Source organism: Trachypithecus francoisi, unplaced genomic scaffold (assembly GCF_009764315.1).
Source record: "Trachypithecus francoisi isolate TF-2019V2 unplaced genomic scaffold, Tfra_2.0 Lachesis_group1, whole genome shotgun sequence".
Lineage (NCBI taxonomy): Eukaryota > Metazoa > Chordata > Mammalia > Primates > Cercopithecidae > Trachypithecus > Trachypithecus francoisi.
Window position 1 is genome coordinate 53,158,435 of NW_022681454.1, and position 23,176 is coordinate 53,181,610.

Below are 23,176 nucleotides of genomic sequence, written 5' to 3' on the forward strand. Positions count from 1 at the left end.
TGCCAATCCAAACCTGAGCTGCCTTGTGAAGGTCTGACATTGCACATGAGATAGGACTTTCATCAAACTAGCTGCCAGGTGTCTTGGCTTTTTTTTTTTTTTTTTTTTTTTAGATATTCTGGATGCTGTAGTTGTAAGTGCGTTAAGTTGCCTCACCTAGATTCCTCCTTCAGGGCTGAAACACTAATTTCCCCACAGCCAGGATTTTTCTGTTGACCGCTCACAACTCTCCTCATAACGGCTCCAAGCTAAAAGAAGCTGGCATTGTTTAAGGTTATGCCTTCCCCTTGTGGAGGGGAAGCCCACATTTAGTGAGTGATCCATGAGGGGAAACAAAACCCTGGCTCCCTTGTCTCACTCAATTCAGGGCAACTATGAAAGGCTATCACAGCTCCAGAGTTACCTTTGGTGGTTGGCTGAAGCCTCCTTTGGAATTCCATCATGGTTCAAGTTTCCCTCTGACAATTCCTGCTTCCCTCACCCCTTCGTTGAGGCTTTGCTGCATGCCTTAATATACCTCCTGCATGCAAATCTCTGATTCTCAAGTCTGTTTCTGAGAAACTCAACTGGAGACACATTTGGTCTCACATGCAGATGTTAGTAATCATTCTCTAATATTAGTTAGCACCCCCTATTGTCATACATAAAGATATTAATTTAGACACAATTGCACCTTCCAAAAACATTTCATTCACTCTCAGGAACTAGTTCAGACATTGACGAAATCTAGGTCTTTAATGACTATACCTGATAAAAGTTGAAATAAGCTTTATCACTTATAGGTAGTGAAAATTTATTTTCTTCCTCTGAATCACTGTAGACATCATATAATGAATCACTTCCCATGTGACATGAATATGAATCATTTTCAGTGTGGTACTCAACTTTCAGGAGAGTCACGTCTACAGTCGTGTATGCCATAAAAGATGTCTACTTGTAAATAATATAGGTTATATAATTTTTTACACATAAAGAATACTTTTATTATTGTTGCTCATTTGCCTTTTTGTTTATTTGTTGAGGTATGGGGTGACAGAAATAAATTAGTGATAGGAGACTGAAAATACAAACTGCTTGAGAAACAGTTTGTGTTTAAAACATTACCAGATACACAGTAGGTATCAGTAAACATTTGTTAAATATAATAAAAGACCAGTAAATAAGTAATTAAATGTAATTTAACATGTAGTCCATCGGAGCTCTGCAGGTAGGAAAAAAAAGGACAATGATGGGGGGTCTAGTGAAGACTTTAAATCATCAGTTGTCAATCTCAAGCTATTCTAACTGCATTAAACTGAATTTAAAATGTTTTGAGGTTCATTAGCATTTTTATTAATAAGGTGATACATTCTAACACTGAGTTAGCAGTTTGATTTAATACAAATAATAATTTCCAAAGAGTGGGGGCATTCATGGATTGTAAAGCCAAATAATTCAGTGGACACACAAATAATTAGACAAAAGAGAAACACTTAAGATTTATTTACCTACATAATGCAGTATAGAGTCTCTCTTTCTCTCTCTCTCTTAAAAATATCTGCATTATTCCTCCCATTCTTGACATCAAATTGAAAGTTAAACAGGGTCCCAGCATGACTGTCATGGTACAAAAGTCAGTTTGAAACCTTACCTGGCTATTCTCCAGCTGATACAATTCCTGGAGTGCTCTCACTGATGGAGGAGAAGGGAAAGTACTGCTGTTGCTACCAGTTCTTTTTCACGGCTTGGAGAGATTTTCAAGTCTGCTTTTGCTTTCATCTTCCCTCATTATTGCTTAGGAAAAGAATGACCAACAGTTTTGCTTGCCAGGAACTATCCCAGGGACTGCCCTAATTGTAGCATGGAAAATCCCACTTCTATGGGACGGAAGACACCCCTCAGTCTGTGACAAATTAGGACAGTTGGTCGCCCCGGTAATTAATGATCTTCTAATTAATTTTTATTAAATGAAAGTGATTTGATTAGTTATTGGTCTGGGCCAGATGAGGCCATTTTTTGCTTTGCTGTAGATCTTACGCGAGCAAGCCAGTGAGATGAAACATGCTCCAGGACTGGGATGAATTCTTTACCCAAGCAAACAGATAAACAAAAGAGTGGTACTATTTTTTGGTACGTCAATATTCTCTGCTAGCCTTGTACTCAAGAAAGAAGAACTGAGTGGGGGGTACTCTCAGAAGGCCTGAGAATCTTGAGGAAGAATGAGTTTTAAATTCGAGGTATTTTGCTTTAGTTTGAGCCTAGGACAAGGTGGATTCTTAGACCAGCTTGGGAAGTCCCAGAAGATGAGCAGGCAATTAGTCAAGAAGCTAGGGATAAAGGAAACCAACAAATGTGAGTTTTAAAATACTTCCTCAGAAGGTTAGAGTAAATAGTTAGCATCATGTCTCATATTTCTTTGCCTTCTGTCTCCTTCTAACATGAACCAATTGTCACTTTTTTTTGACATACCTTTTCTCCCCAGATTTTATTCAATAACATGCTGATGTGGCATATAATGTCTTTGATTCTGTCTTAAGATTAAAGTTGAAAATGGAAACCAATTTCAACCAGCAGTGAATAAAAATCCTTCAAACTTGAATAAGCTGTTGATAGAAATTTCCTGAAAATGTCAGCCTGTTTCAGTTCTCTTACGGAAGGTCAAGGAGATTTATGCATTCAGGTTGACCCAAATGTGAAATGAGAGGTGGCAACACATACTTGGAGACTGGAGGGCTGCAGAAGTAATCAGAATGTTAGAACCTCAAGAAAGGATGAAACCAAGGAGGACAGAATTAAGGTGCTTTAAGGACTTTCTTAGGACTTTCTTAATTAGTCTCAGGACTAATTAAGGACTTTCTTCTAGGGCTTAATTGTCTGAAAATTATAAAGAGTGTATGTTTCCTTCTTACAAAAGTGAAAGTTATCTTCCATCTAGTTAACCCCTTGCCCCTCAGTATCTTCCTCACTCCATCAGGTAAAAAGTGGCAGATTGATGCAGTTGATAGTGGTGGAATTTCCATCCCTAAGTGACCAGTCGGCAAAGAGTGAGAAGGGATGTTAGCCACCCTCCATTCAATCTTTGACATTTGGAATGAGCATATTTTCAAAATGGAGGTCTGCCTGTATATATTGAGGTTTACATCAATTCGTAACTCTCAGGTTAGCTGCTATAGTGATGATGGTCCAAGGTACCATTTCATTTTGCCTTTGTTAAAATAGAGATGATAAGACTGACAGAATGTACTCTGTGTCCATAAGACATCAAATTATAAAGAAGACCTAAGACCATTCCAGGCAAACTACCACTACACTTAAAAAAATAAACTATATTCTAACTGCCACAAGGGTTTTCTTTTTCTCTAGCATCTAAACAAACACTGGCCTCAAGATAACCAATATTGAAACAATTGCTGCAAGACACTAATTAAATAATCCTCCACACCTACCCCTGTTCCATGAGCCATAACTACAGCTTTGACTGGACAAGAGACTGATTTTAATAACTTCCTCCTGATAAGAGACCACTGACCACAGACTGGTTCTGGCCGGTTTACAGAGGCTGTGGCACTGAGCACCTTCATGTCTTCTGTTTCACCTTTTCACATACAGGGCCTAAATATAATACATTTAATTGTTAAATTTCCACCTCAAAGTGAACATGGGACATATGCAACATGCATGTTTGCTTACTAAACATGCATGTTGCATATGTCCCATGTTCACTTTGAGGTGGAAACTTAACCCACCTGCTTCAGAAATATGCATAGCTCATGTACCCCTTGCTTCAGGAATATTCATAGTTCCTCCTATAACCTGTTGAATATGTATATTTGGCCAACTCATTCAGCATAAATTCCTGTTCTACCCTTACCTCCCTCAGAGTGCCTGCTTTTTATCTCTGCCAGAGGCTACACTTCCCAGCCTGTCAAGATGTCCAGCCTGCAGCTGTAACCCTTTATAAGAAATGAAGTTCTTCTTTCCAAATTTATGAACCTTAGGATTGTTTGTCTCCTATCACACTCAATATAAAATATCTGAATTCCTTATCTCAGTAAACAAAGCATCACATAATCTGGCCCTTGCCTATTTCTCTTACATCATCTTGCCTGCAAAGCTCCAGCCACACTGTTTTTTCTTTCCTTTTTGAATATGCTAAGCTAATGCCTATGGACCTTTGCAGTAACTTCAAATGTTTCCTCTTAGAGCTCTTGGAATGACTGGGTCTTTTTTATTAGTCACCGAGTCAGTCATTCTTTATCATCAAAATATTTTAAGTTTCTGCAAGCCACCTTTCTAATATGGACATGTTTTCCTTGCTTATGTATTTATTTCTTATTGTCTGTTTTCACTCTTCAGCCAGACTGTCAGCTTCATGAAGGCAAGGGCTTGTTATCTTGTTCTGTGCACTAACCTCCACTTCTGGAATAGTGTCTAGCAAATAATAGGCACTCAGTGAATCTTTGTTAAAGTAATTGATTTTTATCTTCAAAGAGCTGACATATCTGGTTGTATATCAAATATAATAAATGAAAAGTTAAATACATACGGCAACAAACAGAAGAGATGTATATGTAAGTACTACATAAAGCATTGATTTTGTTAAAAATGAAAAGTTAGTAGGTTCTAAAAGCCAGTTTTGACTAAGGGAGGGCGGAAGTCACGGAGGTGAGGGGAAGACAGAGGAGGGAGGGAGAGCAGAACTAGTAGACAGAGGATTTGTGCACAAACTTGAGTGCTTGCACAAGTTTTGCAAAGGAGACCTAGCTTGCCCAAATCTGAAATTCTCCAAAACTGGAGCTTGCAGGGAATGATAGTGGGCTGAAATATTTTGAGGTACAACTTTCCACTCCCAAAGAGGCTTGCTATACCCTCCCACTCCCCACTCTGGTCTTTCTTTGGCTTGGCTTTTTTTTAGAAAAAAAAAAAAAAAAAAACTAAGCAGGTTTCTTTAGAAAAAAAAGAGGAAGTTCATAAAGAGTGTTTGTAGAGGGTGGGGTGGAGTGAGGAGTGAGGAGGCCGTCACCTCCCATGGAATCCTTAGTCTTGGATTTGTAAACCACGCAAAGGGGCTGTTTTAGCACAGCTGCTAAAATAGGCCAGGCCTGCAGGATATATGGGTATGTCTAGTTTCTACAGAACTTTTGTTTTTCTAAACTCTTTCTTCCTTTTCCCAAATCTGGCAAGCGTTAGTCATCTTCAACTCGGCAGAAACCCACAAGTGTGCGTGTGTAGCTCAGAGGCTTCAGCTGGGGCCCCGCCCTCGTCCCCGGGCGCACACTGACACACGCAGCCTAGACCTGGCCCGAGCGCGCTCCTGGCCTCGGCGTGGCTTCTCTCCAGCCGGGAGTCCCAGGGCCAGCTAGCCTCCTCCCCTAAAGGGGACGGCCCGTCAGCGCAGTGGCAGAGTCCAGCACCGGGAGGAAACTTTCGGAGTGCGGAGGGAGTTGGGGTTGCCGGAGGAAGGGAGCGGGAGGAGAAGATCTCCACTCCCAGTTTGTTCTGCCGTTGCCGCGTCCCAGGGACCCCTTGTCCCGAAGCGCACGGCAGCGAGGGGACTTCAGCCCTTCGGGCGGGGTGAGCTCCAGGTCCAGGTCCGAGGCGGGCGCTGGAGGCTCGGCCCGAGGCCGGAGAGGAACTCATCTCGCGAGCTGTCGCCGTGGGCCCGCATTGTCTGCAGGAACTCTCCGGAATCGGGAGGGGGAGGACTGGATCGCGCTTCCACTGGGATTCGTCAAGAGTTCCGGCGGCAGCTGCGGCGGTGGCGGAGACTGCCTTTGTCCTCTCAGGACCTCCCTCTCTCCCTCACTCAGTCAGCTGGTGGGTCCCGTTGCCGCAGGCGCCGGCGCCTCAGCTGCTCGCCGCCCCCCACCCCAGAGTGCGTCCCGAGTGACTCCCGGCACCTTTGCGACCCTCCGAGCTGAGGAGACTGCGAGCGAGAGGGAGTCTCAGGCTCCCGGCCGCAGGATGGTGGCGGAGCGGTCCCGGGCCCGCAGCCTCGGGAGCTGGCTGTTCCCCGGGCTGTGGCTGTTGGCGCTCAGCGGTCCCGGGGGGCTGCTGCGCGCCCAGGAGCAGCCCTCCTGCAGAAGAGCCTTTGATCTCTACTTCGTCCTGGACAAGTGAGTGTGCGAGGGACGTCCAGGGTCTCCTGGTGAGGGCTGCACTGGATCAGCTGGGGCTGAGGCTGAGATGCGTGTGCGCGCCCCGGGGAGTGGTGTTGGAAACCCGCGAAGGGGTGCCCTGTTGCTGTCTTCTTCCAAACGGCTAGCGCTTCGGATCTGTGTAGGCGGAGATCAGCGGGGTGGGGGGTAGTGATTGGACCCGCGGGCTACTTGGCTCTTTGGGGAGTTAGGGTATTCACTGTTTGCCAGTCGTTGGGCCTCTTGGGAATGTGGCCTGTTGCGGGCCAGCTCCATCGGCCACTTAGTCCTTACCCACCTCCTCGACCCCCGCTCGTATGCAGGCTAAAGTTTGCCTGGTTTTATCCTAATCATAGCGCTTTCACTGGAGCCAGGAACAGCCTAGGGTTAACATGCCCAATGTGGTTTGCATTTCCTGCGAAGTAAGGTTTCTGTGTTTACTCTGAAGAGCTGGGTTCCACTATACACAATTAGCAGGCAGGTATTGCCCCCAGAAAATGAGCTGACTTCTTCTTCTTCTTCTTTTTTTTTTTTTTCAGATGGAGTCTCGCTCTGGGGCTGACTTCTTTAACTCTGGGTAGCACCAAAGTTTCAGCTACAGATACCCTTACTTAGCTTGACAAAGAGGCCAGGTGCCCCCATGTTCGTGACACTGAAGAAGGAACCATTTCAACATGTTTACTTTTCAGTTCCGTGTTTTGTTTCTCTGATCAGTTCAATTTCATCTTTCAGGTCTGGGAGTGTGGCAAATAACTGGATTGAAATTTACAATTTCGTCCAGCAACTTGCGGAGAGATTTGTGAGGTATCTTTCTTATTTTACTTTTCTAGGCAGTGGAGAAGTAGAGCAAAGTGTAGAATCTCCCTTTTCTGAAACCTTTTATGGGAAAAACTTTTCCTGAAATGTTACTTTTAAGTGCCTCAAGGTCGTTATTGCACACATGGTGTTATTACGACAGCCCTTCAGTCCTTGAGGGATTATTTCATCTGGATCCCAGAACTTGGCTCAGACTCCGAGGAAGCATCTTCAAATACTATTTCAAATGTCTTTTTCTTTCCGAATTTTCATCTGTTTTGAATTTCAGTTATGCTTTCTCATAATTTATCACATTAAAAAATAAATTTTATGCGAATAGTATCCATAATATATTTTCCTTTCCACACATTTCTTAGCATTATAGAGGTCCTCATTAAAACAAACAAAAAGTGTTGGAAAACTTCAAATGAACATGTGTTAATAACCCACTACCAGAAAAGGCACTTGTGTGTGTGTTTAAAGCAACGACTTGTGTTTACACAATGTGTGGGTGTGTGGTTGGTTTAAAATTTAACTGTTCTATATATGCAATAAGCATCACCAGGAAAGAATGGTTTCCTCTCCTATAAAAAGCATTACTGGTATGAAATCCAGCTTACTCTCTTATTTAGAGGTAACTAGGAATTAGTGGCATCTTTGATTTAAAAATAACCTCAGGACACTAGGCTTTTGAGGCTTTATTTTCCTTTTTTTTTTTTTTTTAAAGAAAAAATGCAATGAGCAAACACAAGTTTATCAAGATAATGGAAAGGACATGAATAGGAACTGTATCATTAAATATTGCTTCTTTCAGTCTTGTTAGCCCAAATGTTTTCTGTAAAACAGGCTTGGATGATCAAAACATTTTGAAAGTCATGTTGCAAGTAACTTCAAACAATCTGTAGAGGCCTAGGCAATCCTTGCTTTCAGTTATTGGCAGCAGTAAAGTTATCCCTATAAAAATGTATGCCTGTCCATGTTCAATCATCAGTCCCTTGCTTAAGAAGCCAAGTTTAACACTCATTTCTGGACAGGGTCTGAGGTAAAACTGTCTAGGAAAGAAAAACAAACGAGATCCTATATCCTTAAATGTCAAAGGCAGAACAAACAGTTGTTTATAAATTTTCTAATTTAATCTTTCAATGTGCAAAGGGTGTCATGTAGATTTTGATCAAAAGCAATGAATCACATCACTACAACATTGCAAAGAAGCAAGCTCTTATCTTACTCATTGATCTGGTTTTTAAGTTGGAATTCTATAATACACAGTTGTCTGGCTCAAGCCTAGTTGCTCAGTTACTAACAATACATTGTAGGAAGTGAATAAGGGGTGACTAATGAAGAGACTGACTTTTATAACATGTAGAAGCCTTTGAGAGCATTCTGGTTTTCAGTTTATAGATTCTAGTTTCATATCTTCAGTTTTGGACCTTAGTAATAGTTGCAGAGAGTATCTGAGAAGCAAGAGCCATTCTGTGAGAGAAATGCCTAAAACTTGAAAGAAATAGCTAACTGGGGCACTTGTTGCCAATGGAAAATAGGATGCTTGAGACTTAGAAAATAAAAAGTGCCTAAGCAGAAAGTGATTTATCAGTTTCTTTCACATTCTTCATGACTCTTTAAGTAGTCTTACTTCAGGTTATGAGTCTTTTGTATAGACTCATATCACAGTTACGGTCATTAAGTCAAACTGGGTACTCTCCAGCCCTAAGTATTGATAACCATAATCACTTTGAAGGGCCTGGCCTCCTTAAAGGAAATGTTGTAGAACACCAAGGGAAGAGGAATTTTCTATGAAAGAATTTTACATCAGCATAGAATTTATCTTTCCAGTTAGTCTCTTTCTAAATGCAAGTCCTTGTGGGTCATGGAGGAGTATGTGAGTGCTGGGAAGCACTGACTAAATCCAACATGACTTATGCAACAATGTTAAGCAGAGTTCGTCTATTTACTTAGGGAATGCCATTTAAAAGAAGACTGGACCATTCAGTGAGACCAATTTTAAATAAAACTCCGTAACTATACATCTGTATTGTATCAATATTTCTTTTTAAAAATGTTTTAACTGCTTCTTTTCTTATTTTGCAGCCCTGAAATGAGATTATCTTTCATTGTGTTTTCTTCTCAAGCAACTATTATTTTGCCATTAACTGGAGACAGGTTAGTGCATTATCATTTCACTGCAGGCTTTTAGTAGAGATGAATTTTAAAGGCGTGATTGATACTTCCAAGTGGTGATTCAGGCCTCTCAGTGGAATCGAGCAGATGCACAGACAATTCAGTTCTCTAATAGAAGGGAAAGGAGGTATGAGTAATATAAAAGAGCAGTTAATCTGAAAATCAATATCATTTATAGTGGCTGTGGAATGTGCAGTGAGATCTAGATCCCTGTCTTAGTTGTATATTCACTACTTCCTACCTTCCCCCGCCTCTCTGTTACTGTAATTAGTTCTGCATTTTTCTTGTTTAGATATATTAATCAACCAGGAATTTGAAGAACATTGAGGGGGATAAAGATATGGATCCTTTTGGATAATTTCCTAGATTCAGCAGACATCCTGGATTTCTGGTCTTTTTCTGAGGTCCACTGATGCTGAATATATTCACCTTTATAAAGGAACTTAGGATATATCAATATGTATATCAATATAACTGTTATCTATCTATCTATCTATCTATCTATCTATCTATCTATCTATCTATCTATGTAATCTCCTTAGTGCTTTTTAAAAGGTGTCTTTTTCCAAACCAATGTCACAGTGTTTCATAAGACCATTTCTATGTCATTCAAACAGTGTCAATGACAAGTTAGAAATAGTCATTGACATATTTTATGTTCTTTTTATTGTTTGAGACAGAGTCTCATTCTGTTGCCCAGGCTGGAGTGCAGTGGTGCTATCTTGGCTCACTGCAGCCCCCACCTGCCGGGTTCAAGCAATTCTCATCCTTCAGCCTCCCGAGTAGCCGGGATTATAGACACATGCCACCACTCCTGGCCAATTTTTATATTTTTTTAGTAGAGACGGGTTTTACCATATTGACCAGGCTGATGTTGAACTCCCGACCTCAAGAGATCTGCCTGCCTTGATCTCCCAAAGTGCTGGGATTATAGGTGTGAGCCACCACACCCCACCTCACTGACATATTTTAAAGAATGGGATCCGTAGTGGGAGGGAGCTTTCATTCTTCATTTTTATGTCTACTTTATTTAACACAGAGTATGTAAGCTAGTTTTTGGCCAATAAATTCTTGTTGAATGAATGAATGAGTGGTTTCCTATTATTTTGAAATAAAATTTCTCCGAACTGTAGTTTTAGCAAGGGAAGCTGGTATACTTTGTTTTGCATGATATGTGAATTTCTGAAAAGTTAACTGTAAAAACAGTTTTTTGTAAATTAAATTTTCCCTTGAAAAGGTCAAGAAAGATATTATGATATCTAAAGAAACTGGGGGAGAGAACTTGTTTATAATTCACTTAATTGATTTAGAAAATTATCCATATAAGATCTTAATCTTTGCGCTTTTAGTTTTCCTTTTCCTAGAGAGGAAATCTCTCTACAGATGCTGAGTGCAGCCTAGGATCTTGTCTTCCCATTGATACTTCTCCTTTCTTTCTTTCTTTTTTTATTTTTATTTTATTTTAAGTTCTGGGAAAAATGTGCAGGGCATGCAGGTTTGTTACATAGGTAAATGTGTGCCGTGCTGGTTTGCTGCATCTATCAACCCATCACATGCATTAGCTATTTATCCTGATGCTCTTTCTCCCCTGCAGCCCCCACAGGCCCCAGTGTGCATTGCTCCCCTCCCTGTGTTCATGTGTTCTCTTTGTTCAGCTCCCACTTACAAGAACATGCTGTGTTTGGTTTTCTGTTCCTGTGTTAGTTTGCTGACGATAATGGCCCTCCTTACTTTCTTGCATGGATGTGAATCTCATCAGGAGCCTGAGCCATGGTAGTCCACAACCCATGTATGGCAGCTTTCTACACCCAGTGATTTAACAGTTCTTGCCTTTAGGAAAATAAATTTTCTCCATTGCCTAGCTTAATTTCCAAAGAAACAGCTTTGGATCCAGCCTATCCAAAGAAAAAAAAAAAAAAAAAAAGAACCATTTTAACATTTATGGCATTCCTATATATAGAAAAACACTTAGCACCATGCCAGACTTGTAGAAACTCTCAGTCATTGATAGCTGCAAACATTGTGCCAGGTTCTTTGCTAGACACTTTGCATACAGTTCCTCAGCACTTTGAAGATGAAGTGTAGGTCACTGGGTGACCAGATTGGTGTTGCTTAGACATTCATGGAAGGGGTTTAAATCTTTAACCTGCGTTAGTGATTCTTCTTTCATCAATGGTTGAATCTAATAGGGCAGACACTGAAATAGGTTACAGAAGGGGTCTTTCTTTCAAGAGGCAGCATAATGTTGCAGCTAAGAGTCACTAGACCGAATCTACCTGCGTGTAAATCCTGGCTTTCCAATTTACTAGCCAAATGGTTAAGGACAAGTTGCTTAACCTCTGTGTGCCTCTTCTTTTTCCATCTATGTAATGACGGCAATGATGATGATGATGCTAGTAATACCTACCCCATAAAATTGTTACATGTATGAAAGTTGATGAATGTGAAGTATTTAGAACAGAGTCTCGTATGTAAGTTTTCAAGCGATAAAGGCTTTATCACTATTATTATCATCTGGAGCTAGGCAGTATACAGTATTTTAATGATCAGAGAAGAATCATGCTTACATAAAGAAAATATTGCCCTGCTTAAAAGGATTTATAATATTCCAAGAGGAATTTTAATAACACTACTTGCAAATTGTTTTATACATGGTTCCTCTGTCTCTTCCTAAATATAAAAACTTTAAGTGTTAATAAATGTCACTATTTGTGGCATTTTTGATTAGTTTGGGGTGGCAGAAAATAACACTGAGAATGCCTAGGCTAGAGTTCCAGTTTTGCCACTGACTGATTTGTAAACTTGGGGCAAATTGTATACCAGTGTATCAGTTTTTATGTCCATGAAGTGCAGGACATAAAATCTGCCATGTTTTCTTAGAGTTATTGTGAAGATCAAAATAAGATAATGCATATAAAGTTACTTTGTATAGCATAGAACAACCTCCAATAAAGGACGTTATTTTCTTCTTCTATATTGCTGTTTTCCTAATGTTATTTAATTAAATCAGTAACTTCTCAAGGTTCTATGGTCCTCTATATTTGGATATAGGGTCACCTTTCTTCCATTACACACTTTTAAGTGTGAAGAAACAATTTGCATGTTATATGCAGATCAGTAAACAGATGTTTCCACAACTATTGTGAATCTTTGTTTCAAAGCCTAGAAGTTGGAATTCTACATACAAACTATTAATATCTTGATGTCATGTATTACCCTCACAAATAGATCAGAGTGTGTGAGGAAAGCAAAGGTTAAGCAAAGAAAACCAAAGGTTAAGCACTGCAGGTTTCACAATTTTGTTTCTAGCACTCATAATTCTTCACAATCTTGATAAATAAGTAGCTCTTTCATGTTTCTCAGAGTGTTGCTAAAGATTCTCAGTAGAGATAAAGCAAGATTAGAAGGTAGTAAATACATACCACAGGGCTGTGTCTTCTGTTATGCTTTCAGCATGGTATCCGGTACTATGTAAATGTAAGAATAAAGTAATAAACATGCCAAGAAATGATGTTATGCATTTTATGTACTCATAACTTAAAAACCTTATTCTTTTCAATACTTTAATTTGAAACACTCCCTTCTTTTCTCTTGCTCTCATTATTTTTACCCTCCATATGTCTGTTAGGCCATTCATCCACCTACCCACCCACCTACCTAAAGACTTGCTTATCTTATATTCAATGCATTGAGTACTGTGGAACCTGGGGTACCACAAAGATAAGTAATCTAGTGTGAGTGTGAGTAGAGGGATACACATACACATGAATAGCCCAGGGATGTATTATAGGGTTAGGTGAGAGAAAAATGCCAAGTGTTGATTCAGTATGAAAATACCTAGCCTTTCAATAGTAGAGAATTTGGAATCAAGACTAATAAAAAAGTATTTTTAGTTATTATTTTGCGTAACTGGGGATAGTGAATTAAACTCAGTTCTATATTATGCTAATACTGTAACAGAGATTTAGTTGAAAACATTTATTGAACAATTATTATGCACCAGGCAGTGTGCTAAATACTTTCCATGCATTGCTTCACTTAATCCTTATATGAACTTCATGTAATAGATACTGTTATTACCTCAACTTCACAAATGAAGAAATCAAAACTGACAATGAAAAAGTGGCTTGTCCAAGCACACACAGTTAACAAGTTGCAAGCAGTATATTGGCTATAATAATCTTTTAAAGTTAAAGCAGATATTCCACTCTCATGCTTAAAACAATCTAATCACTTAGACTGGAAAGCCAGTGTTTCCTAAAGGCCTAAACACCCCATCTTAGTGCCCCAGCCAGTCCTCTCCTGCAACATCGTGTGGCACAGTCTAGCTCAAGTGGTCTTCTTTCCATTTCCTAAACAGACCAAGCTTGTTTCCACATTAAGACCTTTCTCTGCTGTAGATCTGCACCTAGCCGGCTCATTCTCGTCATTTAGGTTTCATCTCACATGTCACCTTTTCTGAGAAGCCTTGCCTGGCCACCAGGTCTAAAGGAACCCCACTTCTCCTCCCCAGTAATCTCTTACAATACTATATTTGGTTATCACATTTTCAAGTTGTCCTGTTAGTTAATTTATTTTTATCTTAATGACTCTAATGTAAACATGAAAGCAGGAGTCCTCATTTGTCTTGTTCCCTCATGTATCCCAATACCTAGAACAGAGCCTGATGCTCAGGAGATGCTCAATAAATATTTGTTGAATGAGTGATTGAGCTGATACGACTTCAGAACCTTAGTTATTGGCTGCCATCATAGATTGTCTTTTTTGTGATTATACCACATAATAAATAATCTTATATTTGCTATTTTTCTTATTCCTACTCTTACAAATCAGTTATAAATATTTACAACTCCCTTTCATTACACTTGCCCCCAAATTGAAAATATCTTGTACTTGTTTGACCTGAGCACAATAATGAATTACTGGGGGAAAAAAATCTTCCATAGGCAAACTTGTAGGAAATTATAGAAAAGTCACTTAATTAATTTTGAACAATATACACATTTCTATTATTTGAATTTTTTTTTCTAATTTTCTCTAATTTCTTAATTAGAAATTTTTTTTCTAATTTCTTAAAAGCTGAATTAAAATTTTACTTGTGGAAAAATTGTTCTTTATATATAGTAAGTAACTTATTAATCGCTACATTCTTTTTAGAGGAAACTTGGTAGTTTCTATAAAAGTCTAGAAGGTTCCTATCAGTAAGTCTACTTTTTGGGACTAGGTCCTACTGAAATACTAGCATTAGCATGGAAAGGTAGGGCTATATACAAAATCGGATACTACAGCATTGTACATAATAGTGAAAAACTGTATTCAATCTAAATGCTTATCAATTGATGATACTATAAATTAGAACATATACATAGGATGGAATACTATGCAGTTATTAAGAAATCAATACATGTTTTCAAGAAAATCTATAGGAGATATATTAAGTGTAAAAGCAAGTTGCAGACACTCAGTATGACTTTATTTTTATAAAATAAAAGGAAAACAAAATCCTTAACTGTTCATATGTTGGGGGGGTGTATGTGATTGAAAATGCATGAAAAGAAGTCTAGAGAACATACAGCAAATTGTTAACAATGACACTGTCTTAGGTATGATATTGAAGGTGGGAAAATCCTTCACAATTTTAATTTATATATATATGTGGTTTGATTTTATTTCAACAAAAATGTATTATTTATTAAAAAAAATGCTGAAATTAATGTTACTATCTTGGAATCAAAATGGAATTCACAGGTTGGAAACAAGAAGCATTCAGGAATAGAGCATATTCAACCATTACTATGGAGAGTCCTAAGGTTTTTTGTTGATGAAAAGACCGGGATTGGACCTTAGGCGGAACAGGCATAGGAGCTACATACTAGCTATGTGACTTCTGACAAATTACTTAACCTCTTGCTGCCCAGTTCCTGGGCCAGTTAATAAGAGTGAATTATTCCTACCATACAGCAATCTTGAGATAAGGAAACGTGTATAATGCATGAGAAGGACTAACTATGGTTCTGACACATAAGAAGAACACAATGGGTATTTATAACTTTATCAATTCACTTTTATTTCTTTGCTTATATCACCTATCTGCAACTACCTTTCAATTTTTTCTCATTGATAGTTTTTCATTTTCCTTTTCTTGTTGTTTTGATGATTGGATAGGAAGGAGGCCAAGGCTAACATGGGGTTGGGTAGTTATCAGTGGACATCATCCTTATTTTCATCATGATGTGCCAGGATTCGAATAGATGTTTAAAGAAATCAAAGGACTATGCTCAAAGTGACACTGCTAAGCAGCTAGAGCCGGGGTTTACACCCAGGCCTGTTCTGAGCATGAGCACTTCACCACCACACTGTACTCACACTCTCTAGGTTCCCCTTCTCCAGGTTTCACATTTGTCAGAATTTGTCACAACTCAAAAACATCGTCATTCTCTAAATTTATTCTATTCTTAAAAACTAATGAGGGGGTGAAAAGATGAGACAATAGTTGGGTTAGCTAAAAAAAAAAATTCCATTAGGGAAGTATTTAGTCCTGTTTTGAAATGTCTGTTTTGGCCACGCCTTGTGCTAACCCTGAGGGGTCCAGGCAGGGGAGTAACTCAGATTCCAGTGATGGACATGTTAGCGGTCACTTTCACTGAAGTCCCACATTGTTTTATGAGTATGTTCTAGAAAATTAAGTACACTGTTACTCATGCCTGGGAGACAGACCTGGCATATGGAAGTGGTAAAATGCAGGGGTCGATTTTTCATGATTTAGTAAGGCAGTGAGTGGGAAAATGGAGTAAAAATATGCAAAATGCAGCAGGCCTGAACTTCAGGTGTGAACTGAGTACCACACTTTGGTAGGTGCAGGCCAAATTGGAGAACACTTCTGACAAAATTCGGATTCTACAGGGTATTTTGTAAGCAGATATTTCTGGATCTATGACTGCTACCTTCGATTCGCTGGTCTGGACTCTGGACCACAGAAACCTTGGCATACGTTGGCATTAGAATGACATGTTAAATAAACAAAAGCATATTTTTACATAAACTATGGTAAGATATTGCTAAAACCCGTTAGTTCCCAGGATTATAGAATGTATTAGTAATGTGTATCTTTAGAAAAATCTTTCACTCTTTGAAACCTTTAAACAATTTTTAAGTTGAGGAACTCAGTGAGAACAAATTACTTGTTAGAGTTTCATCCGTTAAGTAGTATGTTGTGCAGTAGTATATAGTAACACAGTTAAATAGAGCAGATATATGTGAATGAATATATTTCTCTTAATACAGTTTTTCTCTATTTTTCTCACTTGGGTTAATTTTGTGGTTTATTAATGGAAGGAGACAATAGAAGTATCAAAGTTTATTGAGCAGGTACTATATATTAAATATTTTACTAAATTCTTCATATGCAATATCTCAGATAAATTACAATTGTAAGTGAATTCTAAGTGAATTATAAATGATTAGTAATTTTGTATAGTCATAAATAACATCTTGAGAACATTTTTGTTTCATATTCTACTCAATTTATTAAATTTTACCCTAAAAGAAACACTTCAATTGGATGTTATGTAACTGGCTAATTATCATAAAATCCTTATGTATTACTACATTTTGTTTTGGAATTACTGTTTATTTCAAGCACATTAAGTCTCTGGCTAATAATCTATTGAGAGTAAAGAAAAGAATTTACTTAGGATATAAATACCTATGGCATTCCTGCAATTATATAAATTGGCATTTGACAACATGAGTGTGTGAGTCTTTTTGTTTTAGTGGTAGATTATTTCTTTGGTGGCTTCCAATAAAGCATAGAATACACACACACACACACGCATGCGTACACACACACACACACATACACACTTTTTACTTTTTAAAATCTGGGGCTAGGACTGCGATTTATTTACTTCAATCAGTAGAATGTGCAGACATGAACATGAAACTACCAGTTTCAGTTCCAGGCTTAAGATTTATTAAGGCATGGTAGTTTCCTCTATCGTGTTCTTGGAAACCATCTGCCATGTGAAAACTTTGACTACTCTGAAACCACCATGCTAGGGAGAAGCCCAACCTAGCCATGTGGAGAAGCCATGTGGAGGAGAATCAAGACTCTGGTCAACAGTCCTAGCTGAGCTCCTAGGCAATAGCCAGTATCAGCACTGGCACCAACTTGCTAACCATGCGAAGACATTCCGCTTCTAGCCATTCCAGTGGCTCAACTGGCAGCATGTGAAGCCTGAGAACTGCTCATTCAATGCACAGTGCCATGAGAAACAATCAATTTTGCTGATACCACTAATTTTGGGGTACACTAGACTCCCCTTATCTGAAGGAGATCTGTTCCAAGAACCCCAGTTGATGCCTGAAACAACAGGTAGTGCCAAACCCTATATATGTGGTGTTTTTTTCTATACATACCTATGATAAAACTTAAGTTATAAATTAGGCACAGTGAGAGATTAACAACCATAACTAATAACCAAATAGTACATTTATAACAATATACTGTAATGAGTCCTTACAGTGGCCCCCATGGGGGAGATACTTATATTCCTATTTTATAAATGAAGAAACAAGGTTGAGCTTGGAACTAATCTCTATTCTGTCTATAAGCTCATGTGCATCTTCATCCATACCATCCCAGAAACTATTCATGGTTTAAGAGATTATCCTATTTACCCAAAACTCTTACACAGAAGCAATGACTGGCAAAATAGGTAATGCAAAATGCATTCCCATAACACAAGAAAGTTTTAAAATTAGGTTAGATCCGAGGTTCTTAATCCTGGCAGCACATTAGAATACTCTGGGGAGTTTTCAAAGGCCAGTGATAACCCTGACCCATCACAAAACTGTGAAGTAGAATCTCTTCAAATAGAGTCCAGAAGAGTTTTCGAAAATCCCCTCAAATGATTCCAGGGTGCAGCCAGGGTGGAGAACCACAGTGCATCTATAGAGTTTTATGTGAGTGACTCCTGGACTGAGTGCGAGGAATTCTCACATCACTGTGTAGAAACACAGTGTTCACATATAACAGATGCTCAACAGATAAGTATAGACTCATTGACTGAAATCCTGAAAGAGCTTTGAAATCTGGAAAGTTAAGATGTGCATTGGAAAGTTCAAGTACTGTACAGACACACTGTAGAAAGAAAAACTAGGAGATACTGAAAATAAAATTATGGCTTCCTTGTTAGTTGGTCAATTCAGGATTCTCTGCAAACTATTTTATGACACCATGATTTCAGCCTATCTTTATTTTAGTTATAATGCCATGCATACCTTCCACATCCAAAGTGTTTCAGAGAAAAGTCACTGATATAGTATAGTGCATGGCAGTTGTGGTGGCTATTTTCCCTTCCCTTCCTCACTCCTCTCTTCCCCTCTCCTTCCCTTCCCTGCTCTTCTCAGCAAAGAAATTAGGGAGATACAAACAGAGCTGAAAGTGAAAATTTCATACATTAAAAAATTAGCCAAGGCTGGACATCGTGGCTGAAGTGTGTAATTCCAGCACTTTGGAAGGTCAAGATGAGAGGATTGCCTGAGACCAGGAGTTCAAGACCAGCCTAAGCAATATAGTGAGACTGCATCTCTACAGAAAATTTAAAAGTAGCCTGGTGTGATGGTATATGCCTGTAATCTCTGCTATTTGGGAGACTGAGGTGGGAGGGTTGCTTGAGTCCAGGGATTTGAAGTTGCAGTGAGCTATGACTGTGTCAGTGCACTCCAGCCTGGGTGACAGAGTGAAACCCTGTCTCCAATATATATAAAGCCTCTAAATGAAAGCAAGGAAAACACCATATATATATATGGTGTTGGTGTGTCTCCTCTTTCTCTTCCTCTTTTCCCCTCCAGTTGATAATGGAATTTGGTGCCCCGATTCTCAATTAAAAAAAACCCAGGGCTTTAATATAACATTTTGTTTGTTCAATTCCTGTCTCTTTCACAAAAGTATTTGAGGTGCATAGAAATTAATAGTGTTGCAGAAAATTAATAAAATATCAAAAGAAGAGTGCTAAGATTTTGGAAAAGGGGATGAAACACTATGATAACCACAGGAACTTAACAGAATTGTGTGAATGAGTAAGAAATTTACTGTGGGCTTCCCCAGTAGTCAGTACAAGAAATAAGTTTGCATGGTTGTCAAGTGCAGAAAAGAGGAAGTACATAGCAACTACTTAGGGGTGACAAATAAATTTCTGCTTTGAGACGTTATAGGGAATGATGCGTGTCATGACAGCAACATCCTTGACAACTGCTTCACAACAAATACAAAGTAGTTTCAATATTGCTTTTCCGTGTAGTTGAAGACGTAACTTTAAAGCCAAACTCAGTGAAGCTGATCTTCTAAGATGTTGTATTCGAGGAGTTGAACTTATCTTTATAACATAACCTTTCTTCTTCTTCTTAACATTTTAGTCATTTTCTCCCTTGCTTTCATTTAGAGGCTTTTTTTTTTTTTTGACATTACAGTGTGGATGAATGATTTCTGTTTTTAACCTACCACATTATTTTGCTTCTTGCCCTTTAACTGTTTACCAGTTGAAAAACTTAATATTTATTTTCAGTTGCTTGGGATTCTTCGAGGGTCTGAAATCTGTCTTCCCTGTATTGTTTTGGCCTTTGTTTCCTCTAAAGTGACACCTTGTTGATTGATAAGAGGCTGACAGATTTCAGGTAGTTACCCTGAAGGGAGTACAAGGCCAGGACTCACATGTGTTTTTCTTGGCTATGAAAAAGGGGCACTTTCCTCTTAGGATCATGCAGCTGGCTGCAAAAGTAATGATGGGATTAAGCAGAGCTTGGAATCTTATGGTGCAGATATAGGTATGGATAGAAAAACCACAAAGTGCTCTCTCTCTTCCAGTGTAATAAGCTAGCAGATACCTGCCTGTACCAAAAAAACCCTTGAATCCACGTTTGGCAAGTTCCTTTAGCTTAAAGTCTTGTGCTGGTGTTGTCTGGGCCTCAGCAGCAATTGTGAGCTGATTTGAACTGAATGGAGAAGTCTGTCTTATGTAAAATCTGTTTGTGTAAACTTGCATTTCACTTTTTGGCAGCAAACATTAATGCTTGAGGACATACTGCCACTCATTTCTGAGAAGCACCAAATATTTGACTTTTATCTGCATTCAGACAGAATCAATTTCAAGTTGTTTCTGTAGCTATCAAACATAAATATTTTAGATAAAACAAGCTTATGAATTACATAACTTATGCTATCATCTTTGGAATTATAATTGTTTTATGGTATATTGAAAAATTTATTGAACACTTAATTTGCAAATGGCATTATAATAAGTACAGAGCAGGGGAATACATCATAAATAAAAGACATGGTAATAGCCTAAGGTAAACTTTCAGCGTAGTTGAAAAGTGAATATTTAAATTAAGTTAAATTAGTTAATTTATTAGAAAGTTGAATGTTTTTAGGAGAGAACTTTTTTATCGTGGTAAAACATGAATATGAGTGTGACTAGAAGGCTTGAGGTGACTCAGAAAAAAAGAGTGTCATGAACTTAAAGAAAGGTTCAGAATAGGTGGACTTTAAACCAAGTATTTAAAAAGATAATTAATAAGAGTTAATAGAGATGAGTGAACCAGGAAAGAGAAGGATTAGGGTCATACCTTGAACATTGTCTTCTGTTTCCTGGAAACTTTATGACATGGAAAACTTGCCTGGTGATATTTTTTATTGCGATATAAAAATACAATCAAGAAGTTACTTTTAAAACATGTATAAGGCTCTGGTAAATGGATTATTTATTTCAATTATTTGAAACACAATATTGCCACATGACAAAATGTTTTGAATTTTTTCGACATTTTGTAACAGCATGTAATATAAACGTATACACACATATACCTATACATATAAAATGTTGTGGATGGCCCTAGTAAGTTCCTTGATGTTAAGATGATACTTCTTATACTTAATCTCCTTCATCTGTCATCCTCAATAAGAGTGAGTACCCTTCATGTGTTATTTAAAATTTTATAATTCAGTTTATCATTTCAAGAATTTTAAAATGCACTTCTTATCACTTCTCAGCCTTTTGGCTAAGATCAAGTGTAGTATCCATTCTCACAAGTTTAAAAAGGCATTTTTTTTTTTTTTTTTTGCTTATCTTGAAAAAGTCTTAAAACAGTATCTTAAGATCTTTTCTGATCTTTTAAATTGATTATAAAACAAGTTTTGAATTTAGTTTGGATAATTTTGCCACATTATTTTACTTATCTCTTAAGATAAGTGGTTTTATTTATTTTCGAGGAGGTTTCAAATCTGTATTTTAAAAACTCTAAAAATTGGGTCTTCCCTTAACTCATACACATAAAATAGCTCTTAATAATATTGTAGTCATACCCCACTTGGACAAACTCAGTTGGGATAGTGAATTAGTCATGATGAAAGAAATTATTCTATAGTTTTTAGTTGTTTTCATTCATAGTGTCTATTCCAATAATTTCGTTCATGAAAGAAATTATTCTATAGTTTTGGATTGTTTTCATTCATAGTGTCTCTTCCAAGAATTCATTACCTTCTAATTCATCCATCTATCCATGCATTCATCCATCTATCTGTCCATCAACTTATTTTTTCATTCATTCATGAAATATGTGTTAAGTACCTACTGTGTTCAAGGGAATGTGCAGGTGTCTGTGTGGGTGAGAAGGTATCACAAAAGCAGATAAATCATGAGACCTGCGACTCTGGGAGACAGTAAGAAAAAATGTTAATTTCTGTAAGTAAGGGCTAAATAACGTGCTTTAGCAATTCGCAGATAACAAGGAAAATTTCCCACTTTTAGGGAGATGGAGTGAGTGTTTCAGAAATGCTTTGTCATTGAAGCTGAGCTACTCAATTCTTGTATTTTTGTGGATGAGGGAAGGTATGTTTTACTCCTTTTAGGAAAACAAGAGTGATTGAAGATATCTGATCTCAGCTCAGAAGGCCTAGAATATGCTAAGCTTTTTCAAGACATTGTTAGCACATCAGTGCCTATTTTTGGTAGATAATATACAGAAGTTATTAAATACTTACTAAAATGACAAAAAGTATAGGAAGTTGTCTGCCTTCAAAGCCCATGTTCTTTCCTCTGCTTCCTACTGAAGAAAGCTTAGTTAACAATACTGCCATGTTTTCCAAGAAGTGTTTATTGTTATCTTTGCTCTTTGCTCATTTTTTCTTTTATTTAATATTACTTTCAGAGGCAAAATCAGTAAAGGCTTGGAGGATTTAAAACATGTTAATCCAGTAGGAGAGACATATATCCATGAAGGACTAAAGCTAGTAAGTTCTTTTATATTTGTAAGTATGGGAGAGAATGCTTTCTTATTCTGTGGTGAAATATAACCCTCTAGCAAAGCTCAATAACCTCATTACATATTTATCTTAAAGTTTTTAAAGTGCTTTTAGTTGTTCTAGAGATGAGATCTTTATTTACTCTGGTGATGAGAAAAATTAAGATGGCATTTTGCTTTTTAAGGAAGTTTCCATTTCCCTCGTGCTCTTGTGGTTATATTAAGATTAAGCAGTCACAGTTAAAAATCTATATAATTTAAACCCAATAGTAACTACTCTGTAATGTGAATATATGCATATTTCAAATAAAATAGTTAACACAAATTACCCTGTTTTAAAAGCTAGCCAGTAATATTTTGATTTTGTCAGACTTACAAATTCAGCTTGATGGAACATGCTGGTTAAAAGTTAAAATTAAATTGTGAGTTGGATAATTATTCTTCATTTTCAGGCGAATGAACAAATTCAGAAAGCAGGAGGCTTGAAAACCTCCAGTATCATAATTGCTCTGACAGATGGCAAGTTGGACGGTCTGGTGCCATCATATGCAGAGAAAGAGGTGAGTATTGAACTGAGACTGTTCTCTACACCCCGCTGTACATTGCTGTGTGTCTCAGAATGTATAGCTTGATATTTGAATAATTCACTTTCTCCCTCTCCCCTCTCTCTCTTTTTTTCTCTCTCTTTCCTTCCTCGATCTCCATAGGCAAAGATATCCAGGTCACTTGGGGCTAGTGTTTATTGTGTTGGTGTCCTTGATTTTGAACAAGCTCAGGTGAGTTAC

At 38.0% G+C, this 23,176-nt stretch overlaps 1 protein-coding gene and 1 pseudogene across 2 annotated transcripts in view; both read left to right on the forward strand.

The window, feature by feature from the left end:
• Positions 1–4,972: 4,972 nt before the first annotated feature.
• Positions 4,973–23,176, forward strand: part of ANTXR2 (ANTXR cell adhesion molecule 2) — a 158,466-nt gene continuing 140,262 nt past the window's right edge. Inside the window, exons 1-6 of one of the 2 annotated variants that reach the window (XM_033214316.1) lie at positions 4,973–5,096; positions 6,849–6,920; positions 9,000–9,071; positions 22,299–22,380; positions 22,844–22,951; positions 23,099–23,167. In XM_033214316.1, the coding sequence (XP_033070207.1) occupies positions 9,007–9,071; positions 22,299–22,380; positions 22,844–22,951; positions 23,099–23,167 (324 nt within the window). In that variant the 5' untranslated portion in view covers positions 4,973–5,096; positions 6,849–6,920; positions 9,000–9,006. Of the gene's footprint in view, positions 5,097–5,172; positions 6,096–6,848; positions 6,921–8,999; positions 9,072–22,298; positions 22,381–22,843; positions 22,952–23,098; positions 23,168–23,176 lie in introns of those variants that run through there. The other variant, XM_033214314.1, reaches the window with a different exon arrangement.
• Positions 21,130–21,232, forward strand: LOC117086572 (annotated as a pseudogene).